Raw genomic sequence first — 15,563 nt, forward strand, 5'->3', positions numbered from 1 at the left:
TAGGAGAATTCAGATGCCATGAGTACTCCATCTGGCCATACCAGCCTTATGGTAGGCTGGAACCAGAGAAAGACTGGGTGAAACCAGAAACTCAGAAACAGTTAAATGAATTCTCAATATGGAAAAAAAAAAGTTGGAATCAGAACAAATCCAGGGTGTGTTCTCAAAGCACACATCTTTGGAGTGTGAACAAGGAAGGTAAATTACCTTAGGTAATATCCTGTAGGTGACATATGTTTTGTCTATCCTCAAGTATCAAATCAGGGCAGTCAGAAATAGCATACTAGCCTGGTTGTCCGATTTGGAATGTTTTCATATGTAACATTCTAGGATTAACCCAAACTGGACTTGATAATTTTCTTTGTATCCATTATCCATTCCTTTAAGCATCAGGAACTCTTATATACTTATAAAAATGCTCTGGAATAAGCCTTTCTCATTCATTGTGTTGGGGCAGGGAGGGGTATCCATAGGGTGACCATAATGTCTGAAGGCCAGCCAGGGACACCTTGGGGGGGGGGGAAGGTAGGGGTGCGCATGCGCAAAGCGCGTGTGGCGCCGGAAACAGGAAGTGACGCCACTTCCTGTGACATCATTTCCCCCACGTCACCTGCCGGAAACGGGAAGTGACATCACTTCCTGTGACATCACTTCCCCCAAATGACATCATTTCCCCCAAATGCCACTGCCGGAAACAGGAAGTGACTTCACAGCACTTCCTGTGACGTCCCCAAAAATCCCCCAAATATCACCGCTGGAAACAATTTTGTTCTCAAATCCTGCATATACTTCATCAGTATATGGGATAAGGCACTTTCTCAACTGTGCTGCATAATGCAGCCTATTTATTTTGTCCTGTTTGCTCTGTTGGCTCTATCTGCGCCACCTTCATCACTTTCGGGGTGTGGATCCCCCAGTGGGGTGGTCTCCCGACTCCCTCCACCGGCTATTTCTGATAGCCCTGCGCCCCCTCTTTCATTTGATATGTGTCCCGTGCGGGTGCCACCCTCCCGCCAGGAGATGCCGCAAAATGAGCCCCCTTGAGGCTTATGGCGGCAGGGCTCGGGGGAAGCGAGCTAGACTGCTGTTCTTTTGAGGGGTTATAGAGTGTTTCGAGCCCATCCCTGTGGCATTGGTCCCATCGTTGTGGGACCCAGGGGGCCGGCGCAGCGGCACGCTGAAGCAGCCTGTCACTAATAACACAGGTCGAGATGCAGGACAGGAACCCGGAAGTGACCGACAGGCTGCTTCAGAGACTCTGGAGGGCCTCCAGCGACCAGCGTCGAACAGCGGAGGCCTCTCTGCGGCCTCCGCTGGTCCCTGGAAGCCCTCCAGAGACTCTGGAGGGCCTCCAGGGACCAGCGGAGGCCGCAGAGAGGCCTCCGCTGTTCAACGCTGGTCGCTGGAGGCCCTCCAGAGTCTCTGGAGGGCCTCCAGGGACCAGCGCCGGCCGCTCCGCGGCCTCTCCGCGGCCTCCGCTGGTCGCTGGAGGCCCTCCAGAGACTCTGGAGGGCCTCCAGGGACCAGCGGAGGCCGCAGAGAGGCCTCCGCCACCGCCGCCGGGCCCCGCACGCGGGCGGGAAAGGCGGCGAGTGAGGGAGCGTCCCTGCGCGTGCGCAGGGGCGCTCCCTCCCTCACTCGCCGCCTTCCCCGCAGGCGCCCGCGGCCCACCGCCTCCGGGGCTGGCTAAACCGGGACCTTTAATGGTCCCGGTATAGGCAGCCCGGGAGGCGGGAATTGGTGGCCAGAACCGGGAAAGTCCCGGGAGACCGGGACGGTCTGGCCACCCTAGACCAGAAGTGTGTGCTATCTGCAGTCTTCTGTTTTGTCTGAACAGAACACACACATATCTTCAGCTTCAGTACATGCTACAGAAAATGTACAAAATATCTATTTTGGCAAAATGATGTCTGCATGTATATGGAGGACCATGGTTACTGCATGCTGTCAGTACACATTGCATACAACCATGTGTATATACCCTCCAATATAATTTTATTTATTTATTATTTATTTTTCATATTTATATCCCGCCCTCCCCACCGGAGCAGGCTCAGGGCGGCTAACAACATTGAATATCAATAGTAAAACAATAAAACCATAAAACAATAAAAACATTTACAATAATATCAGTTAAAACAATTTACAATTTAAAATTATTAATGCAGTTTTAAAACAACAGTTTTGGCGCTAAATTCCATGCCATGATATTGGGCATATATGTACTTTGGTTGAAGGCCATTCGAAATAACGTTGTTTTGCAGGCCTTGCGGAATTGGGCAAGGTCCCGCAAGGTTCTAACATCATCTGGGAGTTGGTTCCACCAGTGGGGGGCCACAATAGAGAAGGCTCTTTCTCTGGTAGCCTTCAATCTCACCTCCCTCGGCCCGGGGATTTCTAATAGATTTTGTGATCAAAATCTGAGTACCCTTTGGGGAATATATGGGGAGAGATGGTCCCTAAGGCAGACAAGTCCTCGGCCATATAGGGCTTTAAAGGTAATAACCAGCACCTTGTAATGAATCCGGAATACTATTGGCAGCCAGTGCAGTCTCCACAGCCCCGGCTATATATGGTCCCGAATAGAGAGACCCAATAGCAGTCTGGCTGCCGCATTCTGCACCAGCTGCAGCTTCTGGATTCGGGACATGGGCAACCCCATGTAGAGGGCATTACAGTAGTCTAGTCTCGAGGTGACCGTTGCATGAATCACTGTTGCTAAGTCACTGTGTTCTAGAAAGGGAGCCGGCTGTCGTGCCCGCCTAAGATGGAAAAAGGCGGATCTTGCAGTGGCTGCTATCTGGGCCTCCATAGCTAATGTGGGCTCCAGTAGCACCCCCAAGCTCTTGACTTTGGACGCCGATATCAGTGGCATCCCATCAAAGGCTGGTAGAGGGATTTCCCTTCCCAGGCCACCGTGACTCAGACAGAGGACTTGTGTCTTCGTTGAATTCAGCTTCAGACGACTCAACCTGAGCCACTCCGCCACCGCTTGTAATGCTGGGGCCAAATTTTCTGGGGCGGAGGCAGGCCGGCCATCCATCAGCAGATAATGCTGATGGCAACTCAGTCCAAATCTCCTGACAATCTGGGCAAAGGGGCGCATATAGATATTGAACAGCATCGGGGAAATCACCACCCCCTGAGGCACCCCACAATTAAGCGGATGCCTCAGGGATGATCGTCCCCCCCCCAATCGCCACATTTTGTCCCCGACCACAGAGAAAGGAGGAAAGCCATTGCAAGGCCAACCCCTGAATCCCCACATCAGCAAGGCGGTGAATCACCAACTGATAGTCGACCATGTCAAATGCCGCTGACAGGACTGCTGACCCGCCTTGATCCAGTTGTCGCTGGAGATCATACACTAAGGCAACCAGCACCGTCTCCGTCCCATGGCCCGAGCAAAAGCCGGACTGGTGTGGGTCTAGGACGGAAGCCTCCAGAAAGCTCTGCAACTATAGCGCTACTGCCCTCTTGCTAATTTTACCCAAAAAGGGTAAATTTGAGACCGGCCAATAGTGTGCCAATTCGGCCGGGTTTAATGTTGTTGTTTTTCTAGAGGGGATGGACTATCGCCTCTTTAAGAGGTCTTGGGAAAAGCCCATCCGAGAGGGACGTATTTACAATATCCCGGACAGGATATTGAAGCTCCATCCGGCATGCTTTAATCAGCCAGGATGGGCAAGGGTCCAAATCGCATGTTGTTGGGCATACAGTTGTGAGGATTCTGTCAACTTCCTCCAAGCTGAGTGTTGTAAAGCTGTCTAAAGCCGATCCTGAAAACAGGCACAGAGCCTCGAGTTCACTTACTGTTTCAATTGTGGCAGGGAGGTCGCGGCGGAGCAATGAGACTTTATCCGCGAAGAATGTTGCAAAAGCCTCACATCCTATTTCCAATTCCCTATGATTTGGTCTGCCTTGTGGCAGAGTTGTCAGAGTCCGAATAATACTAAATAATTGTGCCTGGCATGAATTCGCAGATGCAATCTTGGCCGCAAAGTAGACTTTCTTTGTGGCTTTGACTGCCATCTCATATACTCTCTATAAGACGTTCTGGTTGCTTCGTCGTGAGTTCGCCGCTATTGCCTCTCTAATCATCTGAGCCTCCATTTCATCGATCACAAATCTGCGTTGTACCACGGTGCCATCTTTGCACGGGGGCACATAGGGCACCGAGGAGCGATCTCATCAATGGCCATGGTGAGCCGATTTTGCCATAACTCAACCATGTCATTGACCGAGTTGCCAGGGGGCCAGGAATCTCGCAGTTCCCTCTGGAACCGTATTGGGTCCATTAGGTTTCTTGGGCGAGCTAAAATATGCTCGTCACCTAAACAGGTTTGGGGTGGTACATCCATTCGGGCCTTCAGGACATAGTGGTCCAACCATGGCACTGCATTGGCAGTAATTCGGGTCACTGTAACCCCTGACGCAAAGATCAAATCCAGCATGTGCCTGGCCTGATGTGTGGGTGTAGATACAAATTGAGAGAGTCCTAGTGTAGCCATGGATGACACTAGGCCCATCGCCCGATTGGAGTTCACGTCATCGGCATGGACGTTGAAATCGCCCAGGATTAAAAGCCTTGGATGTTCCAATGCCCAGCCTGTTGCGGCCTCCATCAGGGACAATAAGGCACTGGCTGGTGCGTTAGGTGATCAGTACACAGCCAGATCGCCAAACCCTCTGCCACATCACACTTCAGACCTGCACATTCAATGCCGTCGACCTCTGGCGTCGGTAAAGTCCGGAAGGAGTAAGCCTCCCGTATGAATAGTGCCACTCCTCCCCCTCCGCCTGCTAGTCCGTGACTGGTGAAAGACTGAGTATCCTGGGGGGGCTACCTGGGAGAGGGCCACTGTCTCCCCATCACGTACCCAGGTCTCAGTCACACATGCCAGATCCATATCCTGTTCACACAGGAAGTCCCGAAGGCTCGAGATCTTATTATTTATGGACCTGGCATTGCATAACACCAGTGATGGAGGCGAGTAGTTCAACCTGTCCCCACCCCGTCACCATTGGGATGGGACACAGACTGGAAGGGGGCCGAGCACCCACATGTCTCCGCCACTTTTCGTTACATTTCTGTCTGTTCCCACCAAAAGGGCCTATAAAAAAAGTACACATCAGCCTTTGATACTGATTATAAGGTCTTTGGACAGTACTTATGTGATTTTCATATTTACAGCAACTAACAGTGTGTGGTAGCTGAAACAACAATATGAACAAATTTTGAGTCCAGTGACACCTTCAAGACCAAGAGAAGTTTATTCAAGATATGAATTTTCATGTGCAGGCACATTTCCCCAGATGCATAGAAATGGAAGTTAACATTTCATATATATATAGGCAGATAGATGCCTCTACATAGGTGAACCGCAAATTAGCATAAACCTTTTGAAGATGTTTTGACATATGTAAAAACTAAATAACAAAAACAAGCTAGGTTTATAGGTCACAACATGTTTGGATTTAATTATGGGGGGGGGAACAATAGAGCAATAAATATGTCAAAGTAGGAGACTACTATGAAAAATACAAATAACAGTTATACCAGAATCAGTAACCAGACTCATGCCTCTCCTCATACATCTCCAGGAGTTTTCTGCAGCCCTTTCACCTACCAATGTGCAGACAAGAGCTGTGTAAAGAAACCCAACCCTCCGTGTGACTCTGTTCCTGACTGCAAGGATCGCTCTGATGAGATGAACTGTGGTGAGAATTTAATGCACAAGGATGTACTTGTTTAAGAGAAATGTCATCACTATATCTAAGACTAAACCTAACAGCTCAAAAACTTGCAAATCCAAACTATTCACAGACCATGTAGGGCTTTTTACATACTCTGAGAATTCTGCAGGAATACAGAAAAATGCAAAACAAAATGGAGGAGTAGACAGATGAGGACTAAGTGTGATCCAGGAGATAACGAGCATGGAGAACGAATGAGAGTCAGTTAAGTCCAGTGACATCTTCAAGTTAAATCAAAAAGCAAGGGTGGGAGGATTAGTACCTGAGAGCTTGTAGAATCATGGGGAAGTGATTGCCAAATTGCTTCTCCCTCTGGGAGTTCCTCACAGGCCTCCAACCTGTAGGCAACTAACAATGAAGTCCTAAGTAGGGTTAAACCCATCAAAGTCCACTGAAGCAAGTGGGCTTAAAACTAGGGGTGTAGTAGGATACGTAGGATTGCACTGTGTAATAGAGACATTCTAGAGTTGGCAACCTCCTGGTGGTGGCTGGAGATCTCTCCCTATAACAACTGATCTCCAGCTGACTGAGCTCACTTCACCTGAAGAACATGGCCTCTTCAGAAGGTATTATACCCCACTGAAGTCCCTCCCCTTCCAAAACCCTGCTCTCATCAGGCTTCATCCCACAAATCTCCAGGTATTGCCCAACCCAGAGTTGGTAACCCTAAGAAGTTTCCATTTCTTTTAATGGTAGTGGTAGAAAAGCAGTATAAAAAAGCTCACTCTATTCTAGGCTGCTGGAATCAGACTCCTAGATCATGATTGTGGATTGCTGTTGGGATGAGTCTTCCAGGACATCTGGGGACCTTCAGGTAGGCCACACTGACCCACCTGCTGGGTCATGAGTAGGGCTGCCAGCCTCTAGGTGGGGCCTGCTATTGCCAACCCAGAGTTGGTAACCCTAACCCACTTTTACAACTGATTTCCAGCTGGCAGCAACCAGCTCCTCTGGAGAAAATGGCTGCCTTGGAGGGTGGACCCTATGGCATTGTACCATGCTGAGACTCCTCCCCAAACCCTGTATTTCCCCAGTTCCACTCCCAAAGCCTTCAGGTATTTCCCAACGCAGACCTGACAACCTTAATCATGAGCACTTATAGAGCCACCGTTTTGTTGCTACTTTTTAGAAACAGTTTACCCCCAGGGTCATTTTATAAATAGCAGCACATCTTCTGGCCCCTTTTTGCATGACAGCTGAGAGTAGTAACAGGACAGCATGATGACGGCACTCAGTGGTGTAGTGTCCCTGGGGCTGCCAACCTCCAGGTGGAACTTAGGGATCTCCCAGATTTCCAGATGACAGAGATCAATTCTTCTGGAGAAAATGGCTGCTTTGGATGATGGATTCTGTGGTGTCACATCTGTGGGCCCTTAATTCCCCAGGCCCTGCCCCTCCAGACTCACTCCCCGCAGATCTCCAGGAACATCCCAGCCTAGAACTGGCAACCCTAGCCCCTTGTCTTGTTGTCACATGACTCTGATGTCACAAGGTTGTGATGTCATCTTACTTCCTGTCACTTCCAATTCCAAGGTGGGCTTTGGGTCTGGAAAGGTTGAAGGCCACTGTTCTAGTAGATATAGTGGGTGAAAATCAAGTTCTCATGATGGAGCGGATCCAAATGTAATGCTAAATTTTATCATTATTGAACCCAATGTATAACTGATGCAGAAAGCTTAGGCAAAATGTACTTCAGTACCTTCTGTGAGAAAAATATATAGGAATCATGACCTGATATATAATTAGGAACTGGTTTACAAAAGAGAGCTTCCATTCTAAATTTTAGTGCAAGCGTAGGCAACCTTTATGGGATTGAGAATCGAAAAATGCAACAGTGGTATGCTGAAAAACAAAACACTGGCTCTTTTAAAAATACTTAATGTTCTATAGGAGGTCCATTTTCAGTTCAGGAACAAGACTTCTGCAATTAGAAAAGAGGATCTCTTCCTATGGTGAAGAAAGATTATTATTAGAGCACATAAGGGAGGTGGTGAGAAATGATGGCATGCCCTCTCCTCATTTGTGGTGTCTGCTCTTTTGCAGCCAGTCGTACCTTGTTTCCTATACCCTCCTCATTCTGAACACACAAAGACACAAGAAATTTGGTGTGGCAGTATCCCAGCTCTGGAAAAGCTGGTTTTCTTTGATCTGCGCAGTGGCAATCACACAGCCCCCCACCCTGCTGCTGGGTGAGGCAAGGGCTGCATACGCACAAGAAAATTTCAGGCTGCTAATGTGCATGCCGGGCAGGTGTGGGGCGGGTGCAGCACATGCCTGGCAGTTCAGGCAGCCAAGAAATGCACCCTGCATACATTTTAGAGGTTTGCTAGTGGAATGTTCCAGTAGCTATTGAATCTAGTCCCAGCCCATCCTCAGACAAGGTGGATATGGATGGGACTCAGGGGGCAGATGTGTGCATGTGATCACACATATTAAATCTGGAGGGGAGACGTGGCTAGGTCAGGCCAAATCTCTCATGTGACTGCTCCCCATGTGCCCCATTGGTTATAAGTAGAAAGAACCTGATGTGTCATCCATCTTTGGCAAAATACTACTGTGCTTTTTCAGAGGCCACAAAGATCTTCACCTCCTTTTGACTCAGTACTCCATGTAGTATTCCTCCAAGAACATGCCAGTGTCATGATTTCCATATTATAGAGGCAACACTGAGGGATAGTGGCTTGCCTAAAACCACCCAATGGGTTCATGGCTGAGGTGAATTTTGAGTTGGGAAATTCTTAATTCACAAGACAATTTCTTATGCATTTCATCAACTCATTTTCCCTTTTACTGCTCAACATTTGTCAACATTTTGCTACCTTTAAAGCACATCCCAAATCTGCCATCTGTGACAGGGGCCTCAGCCAGGCTTACATCTAGGGACAGTCCTGGTAACCATTAATTTTATTTAATGAAGTCACAAAGGAAAATTTGAACTAGATTTTTCTCTAGCTGTGACCTTTGAAATCCCAAATTGCTTCTGTTATAAAGGGCTGAGAAACAGATGTCAAACAATTAAATTTAAAAATGTGGAATTCCATCCTGTTCCTTTTGTACTTGCCTTCCTTCTAGAGATCCTTCCCTTCTTCTAGGGTTTCTTTCTGTTTCCTCAGATTGTGGACTGCAGGGTCCAATTAATCGGATTGTGGGGGGATTTGATTCATTAGAAGAGGAGTGGCCCTGGCAAGCCAGCCTGCAAGTTCGTGGGCACCATGTTTGCGGTGGAACATTGATTGCAGACCGCTGGGTGATCACCGCTGCACACTGCTTCCAGCAAGACAGGTGACAGTGAGAAGGGGAACTGAGAGGATTTTTGTTTGTTTCATGTATACCCTACCTTTCTCCCCAGTGGGGACCCACACACACACACACAAGTCTTTATTGGCATATATCAGATTATAAATGAGGCAATAAAGAGATACAGAAATGACAAAATAAGCCAGTCATATATAGCTATACATTGGACAATCGATCCTTGATTACAAGACTCAAGAATAAAGTAACCTTTTCAGTTATTTCAGATGGCAAATCATTCAGAAGATGACATACCTTTGCAGCAGTGGGCACCCAAATCCCAAATTAGTTTACATCCTTCTCCTCTCCTTCATTTTATCCTCACAACAACAGTGTGAAGGTTAGGCTGAGAGAGTGTGACTGGCCCAAGGCCATCCAGTAAGCTTCCATTGCATGAGTGGGGATTTAAAACTGGGTCTTCCAGATACTAATCTGACACTCTTAGCCACTAAACCACCCTGGCTCTCAATAATCTTGAGTACTGTTCACAGTGCTTGCTGAGTTCTACTCAGGCCCATGATATGTGGGAGATCTTTAAGGCTTCCAAGAAACTGTGAGAGAATTATAATTAGATCAGAGGCATAGTGCTGGGTGGTGAGGAGGCTGATTCTTTCCCCCATGCTGTTGTTTTAATGTCTGTCTAGCACATTTCCCTACCACCATCTTCCTCAGCCAATATGTGTATGTGGTTCTTGGTCCCCCACTTTTACCATCTCAACAATCCTGATAGGTTGATTGGACTGAGGCTACACTTGATCTTAGTCATAAGACCAAGAAGTGAGAGACTGAAACTGTGTGACTGGTGTGAGAGCTGTACCTCTTCAGAATGCAGATGGAGATACACGACTGTGTGCACTGCTGTGCATAGAAATTCCCTCCATGTAGAAAATTGGCTTGTCAGGGAGAAGATTAGATTGGAATTCATCTCCTTGCATTTTCTATGTGGAAGGTTTTGTTTTTTTAAAAAAAATCATTTATATGACTGGTAGAGTCCAACAGACCACCTCAGCGAGAATTAGATCTAATTAGGCAATTAGTATAATGCTCCAAGCATTCAGTTCTCTTTGATGAAACCTTTAACATTTACAGCACTGGACATTCATAATATCATGAACAAAGCCCAGTGATAACCACACATAGGGATACAGTGTTGATTTCTTAATGGATAAGCTTTGGTGAAGAAGGGAGTATTTCAGGAGGGACTGAAGGCAGTTCTAAGAAGACCTGAGGAATATATTATTGCTTATCATGCATTACTTGTTTTACAAGTATTTTATGAGGTCCTTCCCCCACCCCCACAATCACTCTGAGAAGTGCCAGTTGTAGAACCTTTCTCCTGTGGAGATACAGATACCAGCTTTTAACAGTGTAAAATGGTGCCATCCCAAGCAGTGCTACACCTTTTCATAGGCTTGGAAGAGCTTAACTATGGCTTGGATTGCACTATTAGCTCATTTTGAGAGCTTTGGGGGAAAAACAGGATCCAACAGATTCATGGAAAGTAGGCTATCAGTGACAAATAATCATAATAATTAAAATGGAACATCCATGCGGATGTACAGTGGACTGCTGATTGCTGATGCTAGAACAAACAGCTGCTGAGGTCTATCACCATCCTGCCAACCATGTTCCCAGGGCTATAACAGTAGCCGCCATTGTATACATAGTCCTTGGCTAACTGGACCTTAGTTCTGATCCCACAAGGCAATTGTGCCCAGTAACCTTCTATGCCATAGAGCTTCAAGGACAGAAGCAATCTAGAGATCATCTGTGCTGATGCATTCGTAAGAGGCAGTCTCACATTATAGATTACACAGGTTGGATCTGGATCTTCACCATGTGTTGTTAACACAATCCTATGTGGTTGTGGATTCTCCTCAGTTTCCACATGTATAGTGCCCAATTTGATGCAGGGCTGTGGCCCATGTAAAGAAGGGGGGGGGGGTGCTATTGGGCTTGTTGGGAAAATATGTATCTCAGGATACATAGGTTTCCCCAAACAATGTCCTCCCAGGATTGTTTTAGGTTTAGAAATTGGTATGGGGTAGATGGCTGAAGCCCCTTTTCCACAAGCCTTGCAGTTCTGATCTTAACCAGGCACTGCATATGTGAGAATTAATGAGAATCTGCAACTCACAAGTGATTGAGTTACATCTGACCCAACCTGTGTACTCTGTAAGGTATGATACAGTGTCACATGGTCCTGTATTTTCTCAGGCACCTTATAGGAGGATTGTGCTGAAATCTTGGCCTCCCCATTATACCTTGCAGATTGGCTTCTCCCACAGTCTGGACGGTCTACCTGGGCAAGTATTTTCTGAATGTCACTAGCCACAATGAGGTCTCCTTCAAGGTGAGTCGCATCCTGCAGCATCCTTACTATGAAGAGGACAGCCATGACTATGATGTGGCTCTGCTTCAGCTAGACCATCCAGTTGTCTACTCCTCTTCCATCCAACGCATTTGCCTGCCTACCAGCTCCCATCTCTTTGAGCCTGGCCTCTTCTGTTGGATCACCGGCTGGGGTGCAGTCAAGGAAGGAGGTATTTGCAGTGTCTTTCTCAGTTCTGTTGATGTACCCTGACCAAAAATGTCCTCATCTGAAACTAACCTGTCTTGAGATGCTGTGTTGGTCTAAGCTTTGCAGATCATGGCGTCTATAATAGCTACGCTGTTTTGCCTGTTCAGTCCAAAATTAATCCAGCATCATGAAGTCATAGATAGAATGTTGCAGCTTCTGCTTTGCAGCAAGGTGCTCTTTTGCTCCTCTTAGTGGCTCTTTGTATAAATTGCAAAAATACCCATATATTTATGTTTGTTAAAACTATCAAGCTTATTTCACAGTCAAAATATTTTAGCCTGTGAATCCAAATCTTTGCCGCTCAGTTCTTCAAAAGAAAGTTCCAACTTTGAGAATGTTATTTTAAAAAAAAAAAACACACACACACAACAGACTTCTCAATAGCTGATATTTTGACAATAAAAAGCCATTTAGGACATTTTAAGCTGAAAAACTAGGAACATCAAAGCAAAAAAAAGAAAAGAGGAAAATCTGAACATTAACCTATGACCTTCCTTTGACAGATATTTCCCACACTGATTGGAGAATACCATGACCTGCATTTTTAAGTCTCTTCCTTTTGCCTGAGGCAGGGATAAACATTCTGGTGTTCTTCAGAACCAAGTCTGAAATGCTAGTCTGGAAATATATTGGGCAGGCCTTGTAGTAAAGTATCTAGAGATGAGTCACATTATGTGTTCTTTGAATGAAGCATGCATGGAGGGGGCAATAGGTGCTGCGCAGGCCCATTGAATTAGGGTTGCCAATCCCCAGGTGGGGGCAGGGCAATCCCTGGTTTGGAGACCCTCCCCCCACTTCAGGGTCATTAGAAGGTGGGGGAAGGGGAGGGAAATGTCTGCTGGGAACTCTACTATTACCTATGGAGACTTATTCCCATATGGAATAATGGAGAATTGTTGCACGGGTATCTGGGGCTCGGGGGGGGGGCTGTTTTTTGAGGTAGATGCACCAAATTTTCAGTATAGCATCTGGTGCCTCTCCCCAAAATACCCCCAAGTTTCAAAAAGATTGGACCAGGAGGTCCAATTCTATGAGGCCCAAAAGAAGGTGCCCATAGCCTTCATTATTTCCTATGGAAGGAAGGCATTTAAAAAGTGTGCAGTCCCTTTCAGTGTGACGGCCAGAGCTACCTTTGGAGTTCAGTTATGCTTTCACAACCTTACTCCTGGCTCCACCCTCAAAGTCCCCAAATATTTCTTGAATTGGATTTAGCAATCCTACATTGAATATGCAGAAAGATGTGTGTTGTGAGGAACTTCACATGAAGGGGTTGACAGTCTTCAAGTGGTGACTGGAGATCTCCTGATATTGCAACTGATCTCCAGGTGACAGAGATCAGTTCCTCTGGAGAAAATGGCTGCTTTGGAAGATGAACTCAATGGTATTATATTCCATTGAAGTCCCTCCCTTCCCTAAAGCCTGCCCTCATCAGGTTCCACCCCCCCCAAATCTCCAGGTGTTTCCTAACTCGGAGCTAACAACACAAAGTGAATTTACTCTTTTCTTTTTCCCTCCTAATCTTGTGTCCCACACCCAGGTCCCACCAGTAAGATCTTGCAGAAGGCAAATATATCATTAGTACAACAGGATATCTGCAACGAAGCCTATCATTACCGGGTCACACCCAGAATGCTTTGCGCTGGTTACCATGATGGAAAGAAGGATTCTTGTCAGGTAACTTTGAGACCCTACCTTCTCCATTCCTAAATAGCTTGTTGGGTCCTGCTCAACTGCAGGTAACCCACAGCAGAGGCCAAGCATATATAAATGTTTCTTTCCACTCGTCTCCTTCAGAAAAACCCATTTCTCAGAGCAGATGAGGATTGTTTTGCTTCTTTTCTAGGGTGACTCTGGAGGACCTCTTGTCTGCCAGGAGCCTAGTGGCAGATGGTTCCTGGCTGGTCTGGTGAGCTGGGGCCTGGGATGTGCACGCCCCCATTACTATGGAGTCTACACCAGAATAACCTCAGTGATAGGCTGGATGAAACAGGCCATGATGAGCTAGACAATGACCCACCCCCTGTCTTTAACCTACAAGACTAAATAGGCTGCATGGAGGTGCCACCTCTAGGCCTCCACATGCCTTTCAATGTTTTGGACTCCAGGGACATTCCACATCAGACCAAATCCCATCTCATTGTCAAGGGCTGAATGTCAATGTGGTTTCAGTGTAGGAGCAGGAGGGGCCTTTTGAGGCCAGTAAGGATGGATTTTTTAAAAACATTGAAAGACAAACAATTCTCACAATGAGGAACAATTCTGAAGTACAGTTCTCTACCATTATCAATCAGCCTTCGTTCTGCTACCAAAAAGTTGGCAATCATGGTTTGTTTATCAGGTAGTGAGGACTGAATAACCAAAAGACTTTGGAAAGGAAATGTCTTCTGATATGGAAGGTGGAGATTAACTGGAAGCCCTTCTAGCCTCCTTTGTAGAAATAATCTGTGTTTTTTAAAGTTGCATTTATAACATGTGGTTAGTATGTACAGTGGAAGATAAGGGTAAGGAATACTCTGAGCAGGTGTTAGGGTGTGTGTGCATGTGGAAGAAATGAACTTCATGTGAATTGTGTGTTGCAATTATTCAGTTTTTAAAAACCATCATGGAGCTGCCTAAAGACCAGGTGACAGCCCCTAAAGGACCTTATGCTCCTCAACTGAAGGCCTTCTGAAAGTTCCTTCTTGAATACATACCTGAAGCCGACTGAGTCAGACCAGTATTGTTTACTTGGACTGGCAGCAGCTCTCGAGTCTAAAGTCTTTCACTTTATCTGCTACCTGATCCTCTTAACTAGAGATGTTGGGGGATTGAATCTGGGACCTTCTGCATACAAAGCAGATGCTCTACCACTGAGCCATAACACCTTCTTGTAATTTCTGCTAATTCATATGATGCTGCAAACCTGAATTAACTTATTTTCAGGTTTGGGTCTCCATCCATCACCATTGCACCCTTATCTCCATCCAGCTAACACGAATATAGGTTCTCATAGTCATTTTTGTGTGCAAGTGACTTTCTGCCATTACCTTATTATGGAGATTTTTTCCTGTACTGGACCATGAACCAGTGTTTCCTCCAAACTGAGTTAGTGTGAGCAAGCTCAGAGTTCTTTAGCCTCTGGCTCACACATTTTTGGCTTAACTCAGGAAAAAAATGGCCCCAGAGCAAACTAATTTATGCAGTAGCTCACAGCTTTAATGCCAGTAACTCACGAAGTAGAATTTTTGCTCACAAGACTCCACAACTTAGAGGGAGCATTGCCATGAATTTACAATTTAAGTTCTAAATGAACAAGCTTCTTACTAAAAGGAAATAGCATTAATACTAACATACCAGCACTCTATGAAAATCACTTTGCACAGAAATGGTACTGCTTGTAATGTAGTTTGACCTTACCTCTTTGTCATGGTATTGACGATGGTAATCCATTTGTATGGCCTGGCCCTGTCATGTTTACTCTGAATGCTCAAAGTGTTCAAGAGTTTGTATTCAAGGTCAAGTGTGCATTTTAGGACTGCAGCCTATTCATTGTTTGAAAATGTGATGAAATAAAAGGTTCATCAACCTACAGAGATATAAAATATCGTTGTACTGTATTGATATGGGAAATGTGAAAAATTGTTTTTCTGTGACAAGTCCATGTTTACATTTGTTTAACTGTCATGGCTCCTGAACAAGGAACAAGTGAGATATGTAATTCCATGAAAGGGCACCAGAAAAATCACAGCATCCTTCATCTCCTTACCTCCAACACACACAATCATTCTCAAGGTCTTTGTCAGAACCCATTACAATTAAACTGGTTTGAACCTGGTGCAAGTGTAAATTTAAATTCAAAAATTATGTTAGATTTTTATGTGTTGTGAGCCGCCCTGAGCCACTTTGGTGGGAAGGGCGGGATATACATTTAAATAAACTTGAAACTTACTGA

The 15,563-nt window shown here is 46.0% G+C and overlaps 1 protein-coding gene across 2 annotated transcripts in view; it reads left to right on the forward strand.

Moving 5' to 3' along the window:
* TMPRSS6 (transmembrane serine protease 6) overlaps positions 1-15,213 on the forward strand; it is a 49,326-nt gene extending 34,113 nt beyond the window's left edge. For both annotated transcript variants that reach the window (XM_060245506.1, XM_060245505.1), the window contains exons 14-18: positions 5,605-5,721; positions 8,871-9,039; positions 11,323-11,594; positions 13,170-13,306; positions 13,476-15,213. In XM_060245506.1, the coding sequence (XP_060101489.1) occupies positions 5,605-5,721; positions 8,871-9,039; positions 11,323-11,594; positions 13,170-13,306; positions 13,476-13,637 (857 nt within the window). In that variant the 3' untranslated portion in view covers positions 13,638-15,213. The remainder of the gene's footprint in view (positions 1-5,604; positions 5,722-8,870; positions 9,040-11,322; positions 11,595-13,169; positions 13,307-13,475) is intronic.
* The last annotated feature ends 350 nt before the right edge of the window (positions 15,214-15,563 follow it).

Source organism: Heteronotia binoei, chromosome 8 (genome assembly GCF_032191835.1).
Source record: "Heteronotia binoei isolate CCM8104 ecotype False Entrance Well chromosome 8, APGP_CSIRO_Hbin_v1, whole genome shotgun sequence".
NCBI lineage: Eukaryota > Metazoa > Chordata > Lepidosauria > Squamata > Gekkonidae > Heteronotia > Heteronotia binoei.